The sequence below is a fragment of the Mauremys reevesii genome, linkage group 3 (assembly GCF_016161935.1).
Source record: "Mauremys reevesii isolate NIE-2019 linkage group 3, ASM1616193v1, whole genome shotgun sequence".
NCBI lineage: Eukaryota > Metazoa > Chordata > Testudines > Geoemydidae > Mauremys > Mauremys reevesii.
In genome coordinates, this window is record NC_052625.1 from 10,715,527 (window position 1) to 10,741,144 (window position 25,618).

The following is a 25,618-nucleotide window of genomic DNA, read 5'->3' on the forward strand; positions in this document are numbered from 1 at the left end:
CTATAACAAAATGGCAGCAGAGCAGCCTCATTTAACCTATACAGCAAAACAGCTTGATTCAAGATTGTGAGAACTGAATGAGGTAGTTTGAGTGCCTGGATTAGGCCCATAAAGAGTTGGTTTCCTTTGTCTCCATGTTACTTTCAGTTTTGAAGAATGATGTTAAAATTGCAGTTGGGAAAGTTTTGTGCTGGTTGTAACAACACTGTATATACACCTCTACCCTGATATAACGCAACCCGCTATAACACAAATTTGGATATAATGCGATAAAGCTCCGGGGGGGGGAGGGGGCGGCTGCACACTCCGCTGGAACAAATCAAGTTCAATATAACGCGGTAAGATTTTTTGGCTTCCGAGGACAGTGTTATATTGGGGTAGAGGTGTAGCAGCACTTTAAAAAAAGAAAAGAAAGAGGGGGGATCAGTGTTGGGAGGCAGTTGGAAGGTAGAGTCAGCATGAGATATTCTAGAAAAATAGATTCTGGGTGTGATGGGTTCCCCCTCAGGTACCACCTGGAACAGGGGTACCACTGAGCCACACTGACCCACGAGCCTGGGCTCCCTTTACACTGTACTGCTGTGAGCAGCCTGCCAAACCCTCTCCCAGACTCCAGCACACATATAGGTAGGGACATACCCAGCTGCAGTACATACATGTGTAATCAGCTCTGCATGGGGAGGCTACAGTGAAGGAACTGCCCAGCTACTCAAGTGCACACCCGCCTCTGGAGTGTAAACCCAAAATTATACCATCTTGCACTGCACAGAGATCTGTACAGCGTAAGATCGTGAAATTTGCCCCCTCTTTCCGTGTGGAGAAGGATATGCAATAGCTTTCTGCCCCAAGTTATGATTCCCACACACTGGTTTTAGACAAAGCAAAAATAAGTTTATTAACTACAACAGATAGATTTAAAGTGATTATAAGGAATAGCAAACAGATCAAAGCGGATTACCTAGCAAACAAACAACACACACAAACTAAGCTTAATATACTACAGAGATTGGAAATGAGTAGCAAATTCTCACCCTAAATGATGATTCAAGCAGGCTGCAGAGATTCTTAAGGGGCCATCTGCACTTGTTTACAGCTTAAAAACCCCAGGTGTTCCATTCACAGGCTAAAAATCCCTTTAGCCTGGGTCCAGCACCTCTCCCCAGTTCAGTCCTTGTTCCTCAGGTGTTTCCAAGAGTCTCTTTGGGGCAGGGAATCAGTGAAGAATCACAATGATGTCACTCCCCTGCCTTAAATAGCTTGTGCATATGGCGGGAACCCTTTGTCTCAAAGCCTGGTTTCCACGCCAGTCAGTGGAAAAACACTGATATTCCAAGATGGTGAGCTGGTTACATGTCCCTGTAGTGCCAGAGCAACCATTGCTCGGAGGCTGTTTGTAGCATCTTCATATTCCCAGGAGGGAAATAAGCTCCTTCTAAGACCTATTGTTTTTTCTCTAATGGTTCATAAACTTCAATGGGCCTTTCCCAGCCAGCCATCTAGACTGACAGTCTTTTGCCTAGTCGGCATTCCGCAGGTGTAAATCTATTTGTGATACAGATACATAGTCAATATTCCTAACTTCAGATACAAAAATGATACATGCATACAAATAGGATAATTATATTAATAAATCATAACCTTTCCAATGATATCTCACATGACCGATCTAGCATAAAATACATCAGAAATATGCCATAATCATACCATAATAATATCACTATGAAGAATATGGGGTACAGTGTCACACCGGGAATTTACATTTTTTAGTGTGTTTAGCAGGACTGTTTGGCTCCATGCTGCTTCTAGAGGGAATCTCTTTCGCAAGGGCCAGGTACATTTTATTTTGATATTTCAGAATTCCTTCAACAGAAAAAGGCCAATTTCTCCACATGAATAAAGCAAAGTTATTTTACAGATCTCCTCCCTAACAAAGGGTACCCTTCACAGAAATAGCTGCAGAAGGGGGAGGAATTAAAAAATTAAAAACCACACAAGATGTTTGTTTCTCTAGTTCAGCCATCCTGGGTGAGAGGGTTTGTGATGCTGCAGAGGTGGGAGCAGTGGCCTGTAGAGATTCAGTATCAGTGAGAATCACTCCCTAATTTTGTAGATCTCCAAACACAACTACTGTGCTCTGCTAGTACTTCCCTCCCCATTGGCTGACCAGCTTCTGAACCATGCTCCTGTTTCCACTTCATTGTAGCTGCATATTCTGACATCTCCTGGGGAGCAGCATTACCATGAAATTGGGGTTTAATCTCAGAGTGAAGGATTAAAAGAAACTCTGGGGGGGGAGAGGATGGGGGAGGAGGAGATCCTTAGGTACTGCAAACTGTAATAGCTTTCTGGAGTTCTGACTGTTTTATACAAGCTGAGGATCTGCCCCATGATGTGGAACTGCTACTTTCCATTTCCACGTGTACCTGCTAATTTCTATGCACCTTTTAACCTTCCATCCATATAAATAGAAATAAATATGTACCTCAGTCTTTACATTAGTTCAATACACAAATAAACTGGAAACCTTTTCCCTTAATCTTCCTGTGCCTCCCCCTCCATAAAACGGGGATACCAGCTCCTCATCTCGCACGAGTATTACAAGAATAAATTAATGTTTACGAAGCACTCAGATACTACAGAGAACAGAGCCATACAAAAGCTTATGAAGAAATTAATAATTCTGTCTTCAGAGCATGAAGTAAATAAAATATGGGGTCACATGAGGATATAACAAAATATTGAATAGCTGCTCACTCAGTCAGCACTGGCCATTCTGTGGACTGAATGAGTCAGGGGTCTTGTGGAAAAAGTACAATGTGATTAGATAAGTAAAGACTGAATCATACTGCGTACACACAAAGAGACTGTATTAAGGTTGCACAGGCAACCTTAATTCTGGCACTTCCTAACTTTTGAGTGCTTCATTTTACAACCTTCCTTTAATGTAGTTGTGCATGTGTGTAGTAACACATATTTGCATACCCGGTATATAGTCTGAATGGATAGAATACATTATAGTCTGAATTCTCAGTCATGTGTTACTAAAATTTGGTTATGTCTGAGTGCACACTAGACTATTAATAATGTTTAATTTTTCTAACAAAATGTTAAATATGATTGCAAATGTCTATGACAACTGAAGTGGAGTAGGAATCAGACAAGTAGCTTAATGAGCAACTACGCTTGACATTAAAATTCTGTTTACAGACTCTGCTCCTGCATAGTAGTCTCTTAGTATATTATTTATGCTGCTTTGGAACTTTTTCAAATAAATATGAAGTTCAAAATAATGGAGATGAAAACTAAACTAATTTTGATCTTCAACTATATATGACAAATCCAAAATCAGATTGGCTGTCTCCACTGCCACTTGCAGACCACTACATTTTGCAGTAAAACAGTCCAGTACAAGATGGTCAGTGGAGTTTATAGAAGGCTCATTAGAGCAGCTTTGTGGAGCAAAAGGGATACATTGGCTTCGTAAAACTGTCCAACTGAGATTCCGCTGGTTATTGTAAATCCCACAACCACACTTCAAAACTAAATCTGACCAGTTACAGTCAGAGGGAAAACCTGATTGAACAGACCAAAAATGTCCATAAACGGTATCAGTAAGAATTTCACCATCATCATGCTCCAGGCAGCAAGCTACACACTCCAGGGAGCGGCAAAAGGCATCAGCAACCAACTGGTATTGTGTCCGAGAACAATCTATGGTTTTCAAAACACTAGTAGGAAGGGTAAAACTCTAAAAAGATAAAATAATAAAAATCATTAGACAACTGTAAATATGTGTAGTTTGTACAAACTGGAAAACAAACTAGTAAACATCTTATTTATTATTGAGCATGCACAAAATAGCCTCCTATCAAACTACTGGATAGCAGCTTTGCTGTTTTTAATAAAAGCAATTTTCCCTTTCTTGGTATTAACACCTCCTCATCAATTATTGGGAGCGGACTACATCCCCCCTGACTAAATTGGACTTCAACGTTGGTTCTCCACTTGTAAGGTAACTCCCTTCTCTTCATGCGCCAATATATATTTATGCCTGTATTTGTAATTTTCACTCCATGCATCTGAAGAAGTGGGTTTTTTACCCACGAAAGCTTATGCCCAAATAAATCTGTTAGTCTTTAAGGTGCCACCAGACTCCTTCTTGTTTTTGTTTTTAACAAGTAGTCCAAGTTAACATTTTTAACTGAGGAAAAATTATTAATGTGATGGCACAATTCAAATATCAAAGGTTTCCCACGAGTAAAATCAAAGCCAAAAAAGTCTTATCCTTATTAGCATTCAAGACAAAATAATTCTATACACTTCTTGTTTTCTACTAAATATTATAGGAATAAAATGAATGAATTTTTGCTATGGTAAATGGAAATTTGAAGAGCTGTTAAAGAATACAAATGCAGTATTTGCAGCAATAAGTCCTGAGGCAGATATTTATCAGCACATTAAAATCTCATACAATTTCATTTTATATTAGTCATTCTTTGGAGAATAAAATGCAACACTTAATGTCAACTGAATCTGCTAAGGACAAGTGAGATGTTTCAACTCTGTTCGTAATCTCATATAAACTAAATTCCTTGTCCTCTTAAGTGAATTAAGCAGCTTTAAATATCCTCTCAAGGCCTTACATACCTTGTGTCTTATGTATGAGGCCAAATGAGTTTCTGTGCAGCCACCTCCTAACAGTGCCAATGGTTGCTTGATTGTTAGTTGTAAGACATGTTCTGCAGTCTGACACGCAAGCTGAAGAGCAAGAAAAAATTGTCATTGCATATATCACTAAAGCAGAAAAAAAATTGTTTTAAAAAGGTTTAAACATTTTACTTTTTAGGATATACTTTTAAAGTGCAGTTCTTCTCTAAGAAGTGTAAATGTACAGATGGCACTTGCTTACTCACAGATCTGCTCTGGGTGATTTCAGTATCATAGCTGCTTACAGAGTGAACAAACAAGCTTTTGGTATTCATGCTGCTTAACACTGCAGATCACAGCCAACAGCGCTGGGTTCTGTTCCTCATTTTGCATAATCAAAATTATTTACTAAATTACAATCAGTTACAAACATGGAGCCCCATGTCAGCATAGAACCACACTTTAACTATCTAAATTACTCAGGTGTGAGTGTTGCCAAGTGAAGGGTCAGCAGTGACCCTGAAACTTTCCTCACACAACTGAGAAAAAGTGAAATAACATCCTCCATTTCTTTCCACAGGGGTGGCCTCTAAAAAGGGGGAGAAATAACTATGTGCAAAATGGCATGGAAAAAATTCGTTGTTTCTGAGATGGGCTGGTGATCAAGGAAAAGTCGTCTCGTTATAGTGACTGAAACTGTTAATAAACCTTTCCTCGCACAATCCTCTCCCAACCGTCTCCCTCCAGATGAGTATGCATTTTTAATAGATATTTTGAAAAACTTTGCCTACCTTCAGCTCATCCCATGCCATTTCATTTCTGTTACAGAGTATCAAGCTGCAGACCAGTGTATCATTAGGAATTAGATGCAAGAAATGTTTTGAAACAAAACTCTCCGTGCACAAGTCCTTCAGACTGCCATAACAAGTAGGAGATACAGAATGTAGGGCAGCAATGGGCTGTGAACCTGTACAATTAAGAAAAAGCAAAGAACAGCATCTATTATCTTATCAGAATAGCTGTCTACTGTGTTTTGTAGAACATGGACTGAAAGGTTGTTTTGCTTGTATTTTAAAGTTACAAATGCTTTTCAAGACATATTCATGTAAATTTTCAAACTATGATGGAAGTCATGCAGACACAAACCAGTACAGTGCTTTGAAAATATAGCTTCTGGTACTAGTTCATTGTAAAAGTAGGAATTTTATTTAGATTAGGCAATTTTAAAAGTCTGCATCTGTAAGCAATGTTTACCATGGGACTCTAGCCCTGACTGCTGTAAGCAGCATCCACGTGTCAGCTGTAGAACTGGCCAGAAAAGGTTTCCATTAATGTTTGAAAAATCTGGTTTCCAATCAGCTGTGGCCATACGCTGCTAGTCTCGCTGGTGACATGTCTTGCTCAGTTTGGTAGATTGAAAAGACTGGAGAAAAAAGAATTTCTGCTGCACAAAATGGCAAGCAAAGAGATTTAAAATTATAACACTGAACTTCTTAGTTTTCAAACTTTTAATTAAAACCTTATAAATATTGTATTTAAGGAGAAAAAATGATTACCCTTAACTTGACTTTATCAAAGTTGTCTGGGAATATAATTTTTTCTGAATCTTCACTTCCCCCCTTTTTTTTTTTGGCCAAATAGAAATAATTTTAAATCTTTTTCCTCATTAAAGGTTTCATCATTCTCTTAAAAGATCCAATGACTTGCCCTCTTGAGGGTTTTGTATGTTGGAAAGTTATAACAAAATAGCTGAACCAACTTCAATGAAAAACTCAAGAACTGCCAAGATATAATCTGGCTGCAGCAGAGATTAAACGAAAACAGGAACTCAAATTACAACATATGCACATGAACTACGATTTAACTAGGATAGTAGTTTAAATGTGTTGGACCTATTAAATACGTATAAACTTTTTTGTAAAACAAATGACATTTGACTTAAAATAATGAAAGCATTACTTTAGGCATTTTCCCATTGTAACTTTGTGCCTTCTGCCTCACCATTACCAGATTATGGCTCTTCACAACAGTATCCCTATTTAATTTTTTATGAATAGTGGCACAGAAATATTGGGCCCAAATCTGACCTAGCCTAAAGTTGTTATAACTTAGTGAAGGAAGCTTCTAGACTGATGCCGACACTAGAGATGAGTGTATTACAAGCACCTAGATGTTTAAATTGATGAGGAAAGCCATCATTTTGTATAACATCAAAAACATCTGCTCAGTAGCACCAGATAACCACTATGCTTGGTATGCAAATTTTTGGAATTTGATTAACTAAAAACAGAGGGGGAGATGTTTGATGGTTACAAAAAAAGTGAAGATATTATTTTCAATCTTGACTGTAGTAATGGAGTGTATTTGGCAATGCCATTTTTATATTAATTAAAGTCTTATTTCCTGAGACTGTCCTATTTTTAGCCAGGAAAACAGCTACTGGTTCATAAAAGCAAAGGAACACCAGAAATCTTAAAAGTTAATGAGTAATAAGAGCACAGCTCTTACAGTATCTAGCAAAACAGAAATAATTTGGGTTCTGTCTGTAACTTTTTCCAATCACTGGTTCAGGATTAAAGTACTTTGAAAGTTAACTAATCCTGAAAAAGTCTGCATTGTTTCAAAGCTTTTCTAAGGATGGCAAGTCCTGACATATTAGACCCTAATCATATAATTCTTAAGTTCCTTCTTCCCCATCCTTGAACACACACAGACACACCTCAATTCTACTCACAACTCTGACATTATAGCAGCTGAATTTAAGGTTTTACCATCTGAAGCTAGGTCCTATATTTTCAAATAGTACTGTATAAATGTACAGCAGTGTTTTCTACCTATAACTCTTGTCACAACTATTATGACACTAAAATTTTTGAACCTGAAGTGGAGAGGAAAGGAAAACAGTCATTGGAATGTCATTTTGTGATCTGAAATCAATACCACAAATGACTAGGAGCAATTTCTATACATATATTTAGAAAGATAAGATTCTTCTCACTTTTCACCAGCAAACCTCACCATTTCTAGTCTTGGTATTTCACAAAACATACTTAACTATTGTAACCATCTAGCCATGCTTTTCTAGTACTGGTTCAGGAATGATTAGCGCATCTTGGATCATGAGCAGTACAACTTTTATTTCCTTGATAATGACATTACTTGCCAGTGGATTTTTTTTTAAGTGGTCTCTATTTTACAGTATAATATGAGCTAAACATCAAGTGTTTATAACAAATAATTAAATCCTCCATTATCATTTAATGTTATATAAACACAGGGTTTAGAGCGTGATTCTATCTGCTCTAGGTAATAGAGTGGGTAACTGTCTTGTAAATATCAGTTATTGTGCTTGTGTAGCTTGCAGTAATGACTTTTATGAAACAACTTATAGGATATGGCCACCTATGTAAAGACAGGATCAAGCTCTCTTTGCCAGAGTTTGAAATAAAGATGTATATCATGAGATTCTAGTTTGTTGGATTTCAAACAGCACACTATTTAATCTTAGCAAATTTATGATACATAAGATACAACAATGGCTACATCCATCTCAGATAGAGGAAAGATGGATTACAATCTTACTTTGTGACATTTCTATGTTTCCTTTGAGACTAATGTTATGGATGCCATGTACAAAGTTAATTTATTACCTGTCATTTGACTCAGGGGCTCCATCATAGATACTCCAACTCTGTCTATAGTGATGACATGGTGCTCTTTCAGGTATTGTTTCAAAGATGGGTGGATAACTTTCTGGCATACTACAAGGCCTACTTGGTCATTCACCAACTGCTTTCCTAAATTAAGCAACTGATCCAATGCTGCTACTTCTAGAGAAATTCCATGATGGACAATTACAGTTCCTTCTCCAATATTGGAAAGGTCTCCTGACATAGAGATACAGAAGAGTGCCATCTTGATAGTGCTTGAAGAAACTCTTTTGACAGGAAATGTTCTTGCCAATTGAAATTCTGGTATTTCTATTAGTAGTCCGGGAAATACAGTAGAATCCATAACTCTTTTATCTTTCACAGGAATAATTACACACTTTCCTAAAACAACATTCGTTTCAATGGTATGCGGAATTGTAAGCAAAAAAGCCTTTAAAACCAATGTGCTGAGGTGATTGGCTTCTGTTTTGTTAAGCATGCAGGCAGGTTTGCTTGCTAATATGCTATGTACCAAAGAAAGAAGAGTCTTAATACTGTCAAAATCCACCGATACTCGGCAACCACAGGCCTCAGACTTGAGATAGTCAGTACATAAGCTCAAAAGATGTCTACTTATTTTAGTGACAGTACAGGCCGCAAAGTTTATTCTTTGAAAATTTTCAACCAAGCTGCAGCAAAGAATGGCTGTAAATAAGCCACAGTCGCTGAAGCGTGATATATGATTCTGTACAGAGGCTGTCAGAACCTTTAATGCTGGATGGGTGATAGAAAGGCCACCAAGCAAGGCAGAAGATTGTGAAGTTGTGCGAACATAGCCTCCCATACCATTGTGGAGCTGTTTGAGTCTACCAGTAGGGCCATAGCAAGACTTTACTATTCCACTTAACACAGACAGAGAGAAACTAACTCTTTCTTTAGTTAGAGGGTCATTAGTACACAATGAAGGCTTTTTAGCTTCATTGCGAGACATCTTCAAGACAAGATTTTCATTCTGACCAACATTTCAAGTTTATTGCATTTTCCTTGAATCCATAAATTATAGATGTTTTAATCTACAGAAGTATTTTTTTACTCTTTGTACCAAGCACATAAGAGGGAAACCTTGCATACAGAATGACAACTATGTCCATGTAGCTGTTCATAGTTTAATATTTAACAAATTATACAACTATAAGTGATAAATTAATGTGATGATTGCAGAAAATTACTTCATTCTCCAAAATCCTTTTGCTTAATTTCCAAGGCTGATTTAGCAGAGTTCTTTGCAGCTCTTTGTATAAAATATGTACCAAGATGGACACCCAGAAATGAAAGTCCTGCCACAAGCAGCCAGTTCTTTTTAATCCAGCTAGTTTTTCTCATCTTTTCTTTTGGTGGTAAGATTGCAGATGCAAACTTTCAAGGTTAATTATACCTACAATAAAGAAGTAACAGGATATTAGTATAACCTTTTATACAATATATTGTATAATGATTACAACCGTCTCTTCTGAGAAATCAGATTGTATCTATGTCAATAGTCAATAACTGAGCAGATCAGCATTGATTTAAGGCAAGACCACTAATTTGGCACCTTTATTCTTCCCCAAACACAGTGTGTTTGCGTGCACACACAAACACTTAACTGTAGTACTTTTTAATAGGGCTGTCAACATGTACTGAGTCATCATCCAAGACTGCTATAACATGAAATATGTGGCAGATTGTGGGTAAAACAGCAGGGGACACACAATTCTTCCCCAAGGAGTTCAGTCACAAATTTAATTAACCCTTTTTTAATGAGTGTCATCGACATGGAAGCATGTCCTCTTCAATGGTGGCCAAAGCATTAAGGAGCATACGAATGTTTAGCATATCTGGCATGCAAATACCTTGCAATGCCAGCTCCCACTTTCTGGTGACATTGTAAATACAAAGAGGGCAGCATTATCTTCTGCAAATGTAAAACTTGTTTGTCTTAGCAATTGGCTGAACAAGAAGTAGGACTGAGTGGACTTCTAGTCTCTGAAGTTTTACATTGTTTTGTTTTTGAGCGCAGTTATGTAACAAAAAAAAATCTACATTTGTAAGTTGCACTTTCACAACAAAGAGACTGCTCTACAGTACTTGTATGAGGTGAACTGAAAAACACTATTTTTGTGTTTATCATTTTTACAGTGCAAATATTTATAATATATACTTTGATTTCAATTACAACACAGAATACAATATATATGAAAATATAGACAAACATCCAAAATATTTAATAAATTTCAATTCGTATTCTATTTACCTGTGCAATTAAAACTGTGATTAATTTTTTTAAGTTAATCCTGTGAGTTAACTTCAATTAATCGAAAGCCCTACTTTTTAACTAAGATGAGAAAACCTGCTACAGTTAAATATAGTGTGGGAAGGCACTGCTCAAACACTTAGGCATTTCTGCCAGTTAACCTCTTCAATGATGACTTGTAATATGCATGCTATTTTACCCAAGTCTTCAAAGAGCAGACCCTTACCAACTGTAACAGATTGTGTGAAAATATGAGTCTATATTGGTTTTGATAACCTCATTTTACTTTAGATCTATACAGATAAGAAACTAGTGCATTAATACCAACCTCCCTGCATGTGCAATCACTTCAAAACAAAATGATTTTGTGTGTTCAGAAGTCTAAGAACTCATTCCCCTTTTTATGGGGGTGGGCGGCATAGAATGGCCCTTTAACTTGCAGCCCTGTGATGTCTTGACATGTTTAAATTTACACGTTTCTCAGCTCACTTCTAAATACTTCAAAGTTTAAAGGTGTTATTTTTAAATTTTAAATTAATCATCCACCATTTTAGCACTCAGTGGCTTACACTTCTGAAACCTTGTTCAAGACGTTTCAATCCTTAAATCACATCAAACTAGTGGAAAACAAAGTACCAAGCTAGTAATAATTCAGACTAAAATTATGTAATTAAATTGGTGTCAAGTATCAGGAGGTAGCCGTGTTAGTCTGTAGCCACAAAAACAACAAGGAGTCTGGTGGCACCTTAAAGACTAATTAAATTGATCCACAAGATGTTAAATATAAGGATTTTGAATATACTGTGCTGTGAGTTGAAATTAAGTGATACATTTCTTTTAAAACATTTAATTATCCCTAAGATAACAACACTGATAATGTTACTTCTTTAATAGTATATCTCACTTATTCCTACTTAGTAAGAATTTAAATACTATTCTGGAGTGGGAAAGGACTAATTCTATGAGTGGGGAATCCTGGCCTCATTACAGTCAATAGGAGGAGTTTTACTATTAACTTCAATTAAATCCATGATTTTACGATATAAATCTGGGTTTCTAGTTAAAGGTGACTTACAAAGTTTTTCAGAAACAATGAAGTGCTTTAGTTATGTGCCAAAAGTCCTTAAAAACAATAGTACCTATACCTGCCTATGCATTTATATAACATCACTATGTTACCTACACATCCCCTGCACGTTTTTCTAAACATATACCTCTACCCCGATATAACGCGACCCAATATAACACGAATTCTAATATAAAGCAGTAAAGCAGTGCTGCGGGGGCGCCCTGTGCACTCCGGCGGATCAAAGCAAGTTTGATAATGCGTAAGATTTTTTGGCTCCCGAGGACAGCGTTATATGGGGTAGAGGAGTATTTGTTTGGTCTTCATTTTCCTCCAAAGTAGCGATGGCTAGCTCTATTCAACTGTAACTTGTAGAACACATTATTTTATGAAGTTACAATATCACTGATCCATGTTTGTTAGTAGAGTTGACCCTCTTGACTTGCATACGTTTATTAGATGGACTTGAAAAGCCTTTTTAAGATAATAATAAAATAACTTGAAGCCATATAATAAAAATCACTTAGCTGAACACTTATAGGCTAATTCCATAGTCTAGCAGGATTTAGCTGTTCTGAAAACATAGATTGATGGATATTGGAGTGTAATAGCAGAATGGGAGCTGTACACGTGAAAAAGGTACAGAGTAATTTATGTATTGAATTGCCTTCTAACTCCTGCTATCTGGTGTATTCAGTACATAACGGTAGGGTTAACTCGCTTTCAGAAAAATTAAACAGAAAGAAAAGACTAAAAGGTAATCTATAACAAGATTATAATTGTTAGAAAATTGATCATCACATGAATTATATACTACATTAAGTATTTCAGTCTGGCTAGGTAGGGAACTTACCTTTTATATATAGTACTACTGTTATTTTCCTTTTTTTTGACTTTCATGTTGCATCACATATGTCACAATGCCAGGTTCTGGTACATAATCCTCTCTTTTTGTTTGGAAAATAGAATTGGACTTGATGTTAAACCACCCCCAGTGTATCAGCCCAAGGCTAGTTCCCATAACAATCAAAACTTTGTAGTCCTTCCAGATGGTTTTAAGGCCCATACTGGCATCTACCTATGTAAAGACAGTTGATCATTTTATTTTAAACATGTTCCAAGAAATATTTCTCCCTAATCTCTATAATAGCACAGTACAGCCAAACCTGAATGTTAACATTTTTAATTATATTGCAGCATGCCAAATGATTAAGAACAAAAAGTGACAGAAGGAAGCCTTGCTTAGTGAACTTTAAAATTGTCTTTAAAAATAACCTCAGTTCAAATACCTAAAAAGAAAAGCTAATTGCTGTACTTGTTTCCCAGGCAGTTATAAGCTATACTGGTATAATTACTTCCACTTTGTTGGGGTTGTGCTGCTTTAACTATACCATTTTTGCATGTAAAACTTTTTTCTTTTTCAAAGAAGACTGAAAGGGTATACAATGGTATAAGATCTGCAAGGATCTTAAGACTTTGCACTTATCATTCATAAATCTCAAAGCGCTTTTCAATGGTTTTACAAAGGAAGAAACTGAGGCACATCGGCCCCAATTCTGCAAACACATACACACCCATGTGAGTGTTGCAAGATCATGGTGACAGATGCTAAAAGTATGTCTACAACCCCCCCTTCCCCCAAACCCAACAGCATTCACTCTCAGAGGCTGGGACAACTGACTTGGGCTCATGCTATGGGGGTACAAAATAGTTATGTACATATTCCCGCTTGGGCTCTGAAACCTGGTGAAGGGGATGGGTCTCAGAGCCTCAGTGGGAATGTCTACATAGCTATTTTACCTCCATAGTGTAAGCTCAAATCACTTGATTCGCACTCCAGGACTGGCTGCTATGGGTTTTGGGTTTTCTTTGCAGTGAAGACACATCCTAAGTGACTTCCCCCAAGTGTCACTGCACCTCAGTGGCAGTCAGAAATAAAATCCAGGTCTCCAGTTGCCCAACCCCATGCTTAGTTCACAAGAGCATATATGCTAGCCTCATCCCTGCCCCTTTCAAGGCGATCCCCAACCATTAACATAATCTGCTGTAAAACCAAAAGCTTCAACACCTATCTGAATGGTATTGTTAACATGAATATATTTTACTGCATACTTTTATAAGTTTTAGTGAATACTTCTCCTCATTCCCCACCAAGGAAAACACTCTTATACCCACTGGAAGTCCTACTATTGATAAGAACCCAGATTTTAATCTCCCAGTCAGGGTCTCATTATCTTTAGTAATACAAGCTTCTTGTGCTATATTTACTTCTGGGGGAATTCTGCGCCACTGCGGATGCACAGAATTCATGTGCTGTGCAGATTTTTTCCCCACAGAAAATACATTCTGCCAGAAAGGTGCTGCAGTTACTCCTTTCACCCACCAGGAGCCACTGATGCACCAGAACAGAGCAGCCATTTCTGGGCAGGAGTAGCCCCAGCTGAGGACAGGAAAGAGAAAGAGGCTGCATTCCTCACAGGACCCTGCCTGTGGGGCCAGGTCAGGAGGCATGGGATGTGGTGGGAGAAACAGCATGGGGTTGCTGGGGCTGTGTCACAGACTCCGATTCACAAGGGGTGGGGGAACAGACTGGGGCAGGGGCTGAAAGGGAGTGGGGTGCAAGGACATGGGGGCAGAGGAAGGAAGCTGCAGGAACACATGAGGACAAGGGAAGGAAGGTGCATGCATGGAGGGAGTCCGGGCACAGGGGCACATGGGGAGGGGATGGGTGAGGGTGCAAGGACTCATGGGGATGGGAGAGAGGATGCAGGGACACATGGGGACAGGGGCAGATGTGCCTGAATGAGTGAGAGCATGCTAGGGTCTGCATGGTGGAGGCTCCCTAGCAATCCCTTTCCACTCCAAAAAAACCTGTGCTATACTTCTCCCACCCACACCCAACCATCCTCCAATTTTTCTGGGTGTCGTTTTGGGGTGAGGGTTGAGTGGGAGGGTGGAAAGAAAGCAGGGGGAGAGGTAAGCAGCAACTCTTCTGGAGTAGAAAGATTTTTAAAGGGCTGTTATAAAATAAGCCTGACCCCTAGAACTAGTCAGATCTTTCCCCCCACGAAGTCCTAATATTTTCAAATATCTTGAAACATTCTAAGGCCAGGTCCACAATTGAAAAGGTCTGCTGGAATAGCTATTGCTACAAACCCTCCTAGAGTAGATGCAAGAAAGAAGTACGTTTGCCAGTACAGCGTATACCAATTTGGCAAGCAAAATAAACTATGCAGTCCTAAAGCACTTTTATGCTGGTATAATTGCATCTACCACAGGACTTTTGCAACTATAGAAATGTCATACACCCAAAAATACACCCCTAATCAACATTGCTATATGGGCAAACGTTTATTGTGTAGAGCTGTTCTAAGCCACAGATTGCATTATGAAGGGCTCTGAGAATTGCTCAGGTACAGTGTTAGTCTTCCTAACACTACAGGTAAGTCTGTGCGGTAGAAGGATCTGGTGCTGATAAATACCTCCTCTGTAAAACACTGTGAAATCTATACTCAAAAAGGCAGGGAGGGGAAGGAAGGGCAGTGTTTCTAAATCTTTGCAGCTTAGCAACCCTTCTTGACTGTGTGTTTTGGGAGCTTGCCACAGAATACTTGACACTAAGGGGCATACAGTGCACAGTGGTGTGCATGCAAGATTGTCTTTGCTTTAGATTGCAACAAAACTTTCCAGGCCTAGTGACCCGATTGCCTTTTTTGAATCCCGATGGGGGTTACAACCTAGTGGTTTGCAAAAGGCACTGGGATTGGGATTCAGGAGACCTGGGTTGGATTTTGGCCTCAGGTCCTCTGTAACCCGCCGTCTAGGGACTGCAGCTCAGCTGTGGGAAAGAAAAAAAAACCCACAAAAAACCCTGACAGGATATTGCACATGCTGCAATAATAGAGGTCATACAGTCCTACAGGTGGGTGGCTCCTAGGATTGGGAGTTGGGACACTACTGGGGCTCTGAAGTGCCTCCAAGTTTTCTCTCGTTTTCAGGTGCTTGCCTGGCTGGCTCTTGCTCATGCTCCAGCTCATCTCCCTATGAGGGGCCAGAAAGAAATTTTCCCCCACATTGGCAGGGACCTTGTGCTGCAGAGAAAGGCAGAAAAGCCCCATGTAGGTAACCTGCCAGTATCATCTGCACATATTTCACTGAATCATTTCCCTGCCATGGGGGGTGGGGTGGGGTGGGGTGTTGGGACACGGGTGAGCCTTGTCCCTCCTGTTCTCTGCCGGTGGCCCCTAACAGCCTAGTCCCGTGTCAGGTTCAGCATGCGGACGCGTGGCCTGTGACACAGAGGGGGTCCGAGCAGAGGAGCTGGTGACCCCTTCTGTGAATGGCAGGCTTAGGGCCTGCGCCCATTGACTTCACAGGTGCAGGATCTGACCCCAGCGAACAAGCGAGGTCGGTCACTGCCTGCCCCCTACGAACAAGTCAATGGGGGGAAGGGCGGGGGAGAGAACCAGCCACCTCCCCCTAAACCACAGCCCTTTTATATGGCGATATGCCCAGATCTCATAGAGCCGGAAGGGACCCTGAAAGGTCATTGAGTCCAGCCCCCTGCCTTCACTAGCAGGACCAATTTTTGCCCCAGATCCCTAAGTGGCCCCCTCAGGGACTGAGCTCACAACCCTGGGTTTGGCAGGCCCGTGCTCAAACCCCTGCGCTGTCCCTCCCCCCGCTACTCGTTCCCAGGAGGCATCAGCCCCGCTCGCCCCCTCATCCATCCTCCTCACCTCCACCCGCCAACTGCCCCTCACGGGGCGAGCAACCGGCAGCGCCAACGCCTGCGGCCCGCGCGCGAGAAACGCAGGGTCAAGGACCCTCCGAGAAGCCGGTGCAGGTCCTTTGCTAGGGAGAGGTGGTGGCTTAGTCAAACGCCTGTCTGACCACCCAGAGCGACTCTCCTCCCGGAAATATCCTAACGGGGATTTCAAGCTGATTTTTACTCAGGAAAATGCCCGGACAACGGGACTTGTTAAAAACATGTCGTCAGGTCCCTCAGGCATCTGTGTAGGCACCTATAGAATCCAACCCCTAACGGTCGGAGGAAGCCAATTACATACGTTTTTTGTAATCAGCTTCTCCCGCGAGGGGGGCTTATCCTCTCAAAGCCTCCCTACCCCTTTACGATCGATTTAATTGTGGTTAACGCTATTTTCCTTGCTTCTTTCGTTGGCCATCCCGGGTCACGTGACACCGGAGAGCACCGCTAAGGGAAACACCCGGATGTCGGTGCGTGATTGCCATTCCAGGCGAAATAAAGGCCTGGGGTTGTTTGGTCGCCATTTTGGATTGAGGCAAGGAGACGCCATCTTGGATTGGGGCAGAGAGGCTTCATCGAGCGGCCATTTTGGATAGGGGCAGAGAAGTCGGTGCAAGCGAGCGAAAGCGACACACGCGGTGTGGGGAGGGGCTGGAGCGTGAGTATCCCCCCCCCCCGGCCGTTCAGCTCGGGCAGATAGGCTCCTGTTCCTACTGCAAGATAATCTACTCCCAAAATAAACACCCCTCCCCCGCACACCCCCAGGGGCCCCTGCCCCTGATGACCACCCCCCGCTTCCAGCTCTCGTCCTGCTCTGCGCACCCTTCCCCAGCTGTTGCCACTGCTTGGTGTTCAGTGCTCAATCCTGCCGCCTGCAGTGAATGGCCCCCAACCTGCCTCTGCCCCCTTTGTATTCCCTTTCAAACTGCCCACCCCAGTGCTTTCCCCTTGGCATTCACCCCCCAACCAACCCACTGCTAGTGCTGCCTGTCCCCTTTGTATTCACCCACCCCAAAACTTCCCTGCCCCCTTGGCATTCACCCCCAAACCAACCCACTGCTAGTGCTGCCTGTCCCCTTTGTATTCACCCACCCCCAAACTTCCGTGACCCCTTTGCATTCACCCCCAAACCAACCCACTGCTAGTGCTGCCTGTCCCCTTTGTATTCACCCACCCCCAAACTTCCCTGCCCCCTTTGCATTCGCCCCCCCAAACCACACCACCCCCAGTGCTATCTGAATTAGAATAATCAGACATATAGATGAACCCAATTTGTTATATTGAATATTAAAAAGACTAGGATTTTTCAGTTTGGGAAAGATGGTGTGGGAGTGCGGGGGGGGGTATAAAGGGCTATAATATCATGAATGGTGTGAAGAACTTGAATAAGGATGTGTTACTCCTTCACATAACACAAGAATCAGCGGTCAGCCAATGAAATTAGTAGGCAGCAGGTTTAAAACAAACCAAAGGAAGTACTTCTTCACACAATGGACAGTCAGTCTGTGGAACTCATTGCCAGCGGATGTTGAGAAGATCAAAACTATAACTGGGTTCAAAAAAGAATTAGATAAATTCATAGAGGATAGGTCCATCAGCGGGTATAAGCTAAGATATTTGGGGATGCAACCCCATGGTCTGGGTGCCCCTAGCTTCAGATTGCCAGGCGTTTGGACTGAACAATAGGGAGTGGATCATTTGATAATTGCCTGTTATGTTCATTCCTTCTGAAACACCTGGAATTGGTGACTGTCCGAAGACAGGATACTGGTGACCGAGTATGGCCGTTCTTGTGCCTGTCCCCTTTGCATTCACCCCCTCCGTCATCCCTTCTGCCTTTGCATTCACCCCCCACCCACAAACTTCCCCACCTTCCTAGTGCTGCCTGCCCCCTTTTCATTCATACCAAATCTCCACGCCCCCTTTGCATCCACCCCGAAACTGCCCCATACCTAGTGCCGCCTGCCCCCTTTGCATTCACTCCCCCAAACTTCCCCACCCCCTTTGAATTCACCTCCCCAACTTCCCCACTGCTGTCTGCCCCCTTTGCATTCTTCCCAAATCTTCCTGCCCCTTTTGTATTCACTCCCAAATCCTGGTCAGAGTAGATTGGAAGCTATGGGTTTGAAAAATCCAGAGCCTGGGTAGATGACAAGATGGTGAAAAAACCTGAGCCCTTCTAAGACGAGTCTACACTAGCAGCAAAGAGTCTTGTAGCACCTTATAGACTAACAGACATTTTGGAGCATGAGCTTTCATGGGTGAATACCCACTTCGTCGGATGCATGAAGATGAATCCACGAAGTGGGTATTCACCCACGAAAGCTCATGCTCCAAAATGTCTGTATGTCTATAAGGTGCCACAAGACTCTCTGCTGCTTTTGCAGATCCAGACTAACACGGCTACCCCTCTGATACTTGAGTCTATACTAGTGTCCACAGGCAGAGCTGAACAGTCAACAGGGTAACACTTGCAAAAAAAGCAGACATCATTCTGGGATGTATTAGTAGGAGTGTTGTAAGCAAGACATGAGACGTAATTCTTCTGCTCTACTCCATGCTGATTAGGCCTCATTTGGAGTATTGTGTCCAGTTCTGGGCGCCACAGTTCAGGAAAGGTGTGGACAAATTGGAGAAAGTCCAGAGAAGAGCAACAAAAGTGAATAAAGGTCTAGAAAACATGACGTATGAGAAAAGATTGAAAAAATTGGGTTTGTTTATTCTGGAGAAGAGATGACTGAGAGGGGACATAACAGTTTTCAAATACATAAAAGGTTGTTACAAGGAGAAGGGAGAAAAATTATTTTCCTTAACTTCTTAGAATAGGACAAGAAGCAATGGGCTTAAATTGCAGCATGGGCGGTTTAGGTGGGACATTAGAAAAAACTTCTTAACTGTCAGGGTAGTTAAACACTGGAATAAATTGCCTAAGGAGGTTGTGGAATCTCCATCATTGGAGATTTGTAAGAGCAGGTTAGGCAAACACCTGTCAGAAATGGTCTAGAATATAATACTTAATCCTGCCATGAGTGCAAGGGAGGCGACTGGACTAGAAGACTTCTTGAGATCCCTTCCAGTCCTATGAATCTATGAATTTGGGAATAATTGGTTTACAAGGTCCTAGATTAGCCGAGCTAGAAATACTTTATTGAATACAAATGTTTTCAGGAGCAGTAACCTTTTCAAAGCACTGCTGGACCAGAGATTAAAAAAAGAGAATTTCAATGCCTGCGTTACACTAAGGCCCTGATTCAAAGCCACTGAAGTCAATGAGAGTCTTCACTGATTTCAGTGGGTTTCGATCAAACTCTTGGTCATCTATTTGTTTTGTGTAAGTTTCCGGACACTTTATTAGAAAATTAGCAGTGTAAAAAGATGTTAACATCTCCTGTTGTTTATTTCTGGGGTACTAATTGTTAACTTTTTTCCCAACTTGTTTGACATATTTAATTAAATTAAATATGATCTGTTTTAGGGCTATTTGAGCCATATGTAAAGAGGCTTCTATTTCCTTCTATTTCTAGCAGAAGGAAATTATTAATAGATATTTAAATAAAGCTTTGTTCAGTACAATGCAGAAGAAGGGATTGCCATTTTGTCATTAATTACTCATGTTCAGAGCCAAGTAGCTAGGTACAGGGTCCCAACAGCACACTCTTCTTATAATACTCCATTATTTATAACTCATCTGTACCATGTATTGCTACTCTATCGGCTTCATAGTCTTTAATATGTCATTTACCTTTTCCCCAATACATTTGGTTCTTGTGCCTTCCTGAGTGATGGTTATATATTTCATAGTTCATCGCAATTACGATGTGTCAATAGTGGGATATTTCCCCCAATGTTAGTGTTGGTAAGGTCTAAGAGTCATATTTTAAAAGTATTTAGGCACTTAAAGATGCAGATAGGTGCCTAGTGGGATTTTCAGAAGTGCCTAGGTGCCTAATTCCCTTGGGAATTAGGTGCCTAGTTGCATTTTAAAATCTCACTGGAAACCTATTGTCATCTTTAGGCACCTAAATACCTTTGAGAATCTGGCCCCATAGTCCTCTTTCATACTACATCCTGGTACTGGGAATACATAGATGACAAATCTTATTTCAAGTACTGTGTGGCTAATTTGCTCCATATTATATATTTTTCTGTATTCCACATGTTTTTTATCTAACCTTGATTCTTCTCTTGGAACAGTGTTTGACAGCTTGTCTGTAACAGGTAGGTGAGCTGTTGAGATTAACAACTGAGTTAATCTTGGTGGATTTTGCCCTAACTGTATACCTCTCTCACTGAATTGCTATACCATAACACTTCCTACTTAAATAATGGTATGTTCAGGCACACAGTAGAATCTGGAGTGCTCCATATTTCAGGTTTACACACAGCTGGGCATAAAGATAGGGTGACCAGACAGCAAAGGTGAAAAATCGGGATGGGGGTGGGGGGTAATAGGAACCTATATAAGAAAAAGACCCCAAAATTGGGACTGTCCCTATAAAATCAGGACATCTGGTCACCCTACATAAAGGTAATGTTAAAAGGTACGAAAAGGACTTCCAGTTCCCAAAACAAGCTCTTGATCTAGTGCCAAAAGCCCCTTCATATTTTGGCTGTGGTCCTTAGATGTATTTCAAAGCAATCGTTTCCCTTATACTAGTGGTCATCCCTGGGCTTGACGATCATACTTATTAAGAAAATATTATTTTCTGTCTATTGCTGCTTTCTTCTTCCTTGTTTTCTAAGGAGAATAATTTTAACAACCGAATATTTGCCATATGGCTTCAACTCTTAATGTTAAATACTCTATTTTATCCTCTATAGTATTGAACACATCAAGGCTTACATAATAAATAGTTTCAAGGCCTTTCACCTTCCGGATTTTAATGCACCTTGCTGTCTCTTCTTACTAGCATTTTATTTAATCTGAAGAACGCCACAGTAATGTCAAGTGCAAATATAAAATGTATCAGGTTCTGTCAATTGATTTTGATGCCCAAATCTTTCCATTTACAGTTTCTAAATCTCTTATCCAGTTAACCTCCAGGTAAAGAGTTTTAGTGGTAAAGAACCTGTCCCACTGTATGCTTCACAAGGAATTTTTGCTAGAATTGGATAAATATTTACAAAAAGTTTTTGCAAACATTCACTTGAATGAAAACCTCATGTTTGTTTCACTGGTATTCCTTTTCCTGTTTATTTGCAAGTCTGATATTTACAAGAATGTTTGCAAAAAGGAAAAGCATTGCAAATGCTTGAATTAATACATATTTGCATGCAAATACCAATGCATGTATGTTCATATGGGCTCGAAGCTTGCACAGATTGTGTCCACTCTGTAGGTTTGGGAGTCAAACAGCCAAGTAACATAGACAATAGTATGTGAATTTAATGACCAGACACATGAAGCAAATATACTAATTGTAAATATATGAAGCAAAGTTGTAGTTTGTGCAAGTAATCCTTTTATAAAGATTTGTAAAAAAGGAAGTGTTTCTGGATTATTAATGAACAAATAAGCTATCATTTGTTTTCCAGTATTCTCTTGAGGCCCCAAATGACATTGGGCAACATTGTGCTAAGCACTGTACATATACATAGTACAGGGATGGGCAAACTTTTTGGCCCGAGGGCCACATCTGGGTGGGGAAATTGCATGCAGGGCCGGGGCAGGGGGTTGGGGTGTAGGAGGGGTGTGGGGTGCGGTTGTGGTCTCAGGGCAGGGAGTTGGGGTGCAGGAGTGGTTCGGGCTCCGGGGTGGCAGCGGTGCGTAGCGGTGCCAGGGCAGGCTCCCTGCCTGCCTGCCCTGGCCCTGCGCCGTGCCGCTTCTGGAAGCGGCCAGCACCGTGTCTCTGCGGCCCCTGGGGGAGGGGGAGCAGAGGGCTCCGCGCGCTGCCTTTGCCTGTGGGTACCTCCTTCAAGGTCCCATTTCCGGCCAATGGGAGCTGCAGGGGGTGGTGTCTGGAGGCGAGGGCAGTGCACAGAGTCCTCCCCCCCCCCCCCCGCACCAGGGGCTGCAGGGGGTGGCAATCCCGCGGGCCGGATCCAAAGCCCTGAGGGCCGTAGTTTGCCCACCCCTGAAGTAGTAAGACGCACTCTCTACTGTGAAGAGCTTATAATCTAAAAAGACAGACAAATGGCAGGAGGAGAAACAGAGGTCTGAAGTGACATGCCCATGGTCACACAGCAGGGCATTGCCATAATGGAATCCAGATCTCCTGATTCCCTATCTAAGGCCCTATCCACTGGACCCCACACTAGCTTAAAATACAGTAACTCCTCACTTAACGTTGTAGTTATGTTCCTGAAAAATGCAACTTTAAGCAAGACCATGTTAAGCGAATTCAATTTCCCCATAAGAATGAATGTAAATAGGGGGATTAGGTTCCAGGGAATTTTTTTTTGCCAAAAAAAGGCATTATATACATTTTAAACAATTTTAAACAAGCAATTTAATACTATGCTGGGGGGGAGGGGAGTAGTGTGCGTGTGCTGTGTGTTACAAACATACTGTATATACAGTACAGTACTATAGTCGGGAGGTGCCCCTGCCTTACCCTACACAGGCACAGCCCAATGGCACTGGAGATGAGGCAGGCAAGGAGACTGAAGGTGCTGTAGGCTAGGAGAAGCACCTTGCGCAGCAGCGGCAGCTTCCCCTACTCTGCAAGCACGAGTGGGCGGGGGGGGGGGGCCTCGGGGCTCAACCCTCCCACTCCCCGGTTCCCCCAAACCCCTGCCTCTTCTCCCCCCCAACTTCCTCCCCCTTTACTTCCCATGCTGCGTCCTCGCTCCTCCTCCCCTCCCTTCTAAAGGCCGCAAGCCAGCTGATTGCCGCAGGCAGGAGGCAGAGGAGGGAGGGGGAGCCTGCATGCGGAGTTCTGGCTCCTCCCTCCTGCCCAGGACGATCAGCTGGCTTGCAGCATTGGGGAGGCGGGGGGGGGGAGCCTGCGTGCGGAGTCCTCGCTTCTCCCCCACCACCCTAAAACGCCGCAGGCCAGCTGATTGCCGTGGAGGGGGGAGGGGGAGGTGCTGATCTGCGGAGTCTGCTGGCAGGTGGGAGGCTCTGTGGGTGGCGGGGGAGCGGCGTAGGGAGGTTGCCAGCTGTGGAGAAAGCAGGCAGTCAAACAACGTAAGAGTGAAGCATTGCACAACTTTAAATGAGTATGTTCCCTAATTGATCAGCAACGTAACAATGAAACAACGTTAACCGGGGCGGCTTAAAGTGAGGAGTTAACGGTAGTCAAATTGTTTGCTGGAAATAGACCAGCTCTCCTTTTCACTCTGCATGTCATCATGTGTGAGGGAGGCTCTTCTGCTCCTGAAACTTTCTTTGCTTCTAACACTTCTGTTTCAGCTGAGTTGGAGGCCTAACTACATCACCTTCAGTAGTTATACAAATTACATATTAAAACAATGCATCTGATCCTTTTTTTTTTTTAATATACTTTTATAAATAAAAGTGGGCTTTTTTGTGAGGGAGCGAGGGATTGTTTTTTTAATCACCCGAATAATATCTACAGGCTTTTATTTATGCACAGAGATGAGTTTAATGGTCTAGACAGGCTAGGGTGACCAGATAGCCAGTGTGAAAAATCGGGATGGGAGTGGGGGGTAATAGGAGCCTATATAAGACAAAGCCCTGAATATTGGGACTGTCCCTATAAAATTGGGACATCTGGTTACCCTAAAACAGGCTGATGGCATGTCATGTACACTTAGGGTGATCAGATGACAGAGGTGAAATATTGGGATGCCGGCGGGGTGAGGCGAGCAAAAAAAAAAAAAAAAAGGCCAGCAGAGGAGCAAAACAAAAACCAAAAAAAAACGCCAGAGCACAGGAAAAATTGGTGGGGGCTGAGAAGCCATCGGCAGCTCCACGACCCGCCCCCCCCACCCCCCGCACAAGCTTGCCTCTGCTCTGTCTCCACCTCCCCCTCGGGGAGGAAGGGGGCAGCATGCAGAGCCCCCCCCCCCACCAGAGGGGCCTGCCAGGGGGCCAGATGAGTCCTAGGTCCCATCCCTCTGGCTCCTAAGGTCACGCGGGTCAGGTCAGGTCGAAGGGGGTGGGGGCAGGGGCGGGGAGGGGCTCTCTGCCGCTGCCAGCGCCTACAAGCCCCGCCCCTGCAGCATGCAGCAGAGACCACCTCGCCGCCTCTGTGCGTGCCTGGGGAGTGGGGCTGCAGCACTCTGCAGGCTCCTGCCGGCTGGCTGGCGGGCGCTGAGGGTTCAGCTGCGCTGTCCCAAGGCCCAGGAAGAAGAGGTGAACGATGCCGGCAGCGCCGGCTTGCGTCCTCCACCAGACGGTCCCCCAATATCGGGACAAGGTGCGTCCCGACCGATGTAAGGTCGGGACGCGGGACAAGTCCCCTAAAATCGGGACTGTCCCGATAATATTGGGACATCTGGTCACCCTATGTACACTGGTTCCTGGAAGCACACTTTTCACTCCAGAGGTTACCAGTTATACTAGATCCCACCCTCTCATCTCGTATTTAGCCTGGGAACTCCCAAAACTATGTGTCTTAAATATTGCCAGCCCCTTTCTGCCTACAGTGGGTGGAACAATTCACCACTGCTGGGTAAGGTAGCTCAGCATCCTCTCATGTTTCAGTTGTTCATTCCTTTCTCACCACTGACAGATGAGTGGCTATTTCTGACTGCTCATGCAGCAGTTATATTTTTAATCTTTTAGCTGATTTATTTTTTTTCTAAGTTCTCCTTAGGAGTCATTTATGTTAGTTCTATCTTGAAACTCTCTTCTGTCTGTCTGAGCAGGAAGAGAGTAGGATTTTGTACAAATTAGGGCATCTTTGAACCTCAACTCACGTGCTTGTAAATTAATTAGCTGGATATCTTATTATGAATTTTCTCGTATTTCTTTTTCAATCCACTGATGTATTCTGCATGCTATGAGGGAATTTGTCTCTGTGGTAATGTTCTGTGTGAGACTACTATGGCTTTCTGACACCAGAATATTTTTGGATGATAGACAGAAGGCACCCCCCCCCAACTTTCTGTAGCAGGGCCTGATAGCTGCAGCCTCCATGCCTCTATGCACCTGAGCAAGCATCACCACCAAGATGCAGCCTGAGGGAGTCAAATAAGAGGCTGCCTCTCTCTGATTCTTGGGATATCTGTAATACAATGAGCGTTTGATGGAAAGATGCTCTGCCATATTTTGTAGTAGTTTCCAC

The 25,618-nt window shown here is 42.3% G+C and overlaps 2 protein-coding genes across 6 annotated transcripts in view; one reads left to right on the forward strand and one right to left on the reverse strand.

The window, feature by feature from the left end:
* Positions 1-1,006: 1,006 nt before the first annotated feature.
* On the reverse strand, positions 1,007-16,682 carry MKKS (McKusick-Kaufman syndrome). Of its 2 annotated transcripts, XM_039530683.1 has the most exons (6): positions 16,396-16,679; positions 8,298-9,732; positions 5,439-5,614; positions 4,648-4,758; positions 3,625-3,748; positions 1,007-1,542 (listed from the first exon to the last, which is right to left on the reverse strand). In XM_039530683.1, the coding sequence occupies exons 2-6, from the start codon at positions 9,286-9,288 to the stop codon at positions 1,517-1,519; spliced, it is 1,428 nt and encodes a 475-aa protein (XP_039386617.1). In that variant the 5' UTR covers positions 9,289-9,732; positions 16,396-16,679; the 3' UTR covers positions 1,007-1,516. The 2 variants fall into 2 exon arrangements, with proteins under 2 accessions (XP_039386617.1, XP_039386616.1); XM_039530682.1 differs by having other exon boundaries at positions 1,007-3,748; positions 16,396-16,682.
* Positions 16,683-16,715: 33 nt separating this feature from the next.
* The window catches only part of LOC120401088 (SLX4 interacting protein), a 133,941-nt gene continuing 125,038 nt past the window's right edge, over positions 16,716-25,618 (forward strand). For 2 of the 4 annotated variants that reach the window (XM_039530689.1, XM_039530686.1), the window contains exon 1: positions 16,717-17,082. The gene's annotated coding sequence lies outside the window, so the exon portion shown is untranslated. Of the gene's footprint in view, positions 17,083-20,569; positions 20,643-25,618 lie in introns of those variants that run through there. The other 2 variants (XM_039530690.1, XM_039530688.1) reach the window with 2 other exon arrangements.

What these genes read in the sequence shown, in the direction of transcription:
- MKKS (XM_039530682.1), bottom strand. Translation starts at nt 9,288, where the DNA reads ATGTCTCGCAATGAAGCTAAAAAGCCTTCATTGTGTACTAATGACCCT. An exon ending in GCCCCTGAGTCAAATGACAG is followed by an intron (nt 5,615 to 8,297) that starts GTAATAAATTAA and finishes TTAATTGTACAG; the next exon opens with GTTCACAGCCCATTGCTGCC. An exon ending in TGGCATGGGATGAGCTGAAG is followed by an intron (nt 4,759 to 5,438) that starts GTAGGCAAAGTT and finishes CTTGCTCTTCAG; the next exon opens with CTTGCGTGTCAGACTGCAGA.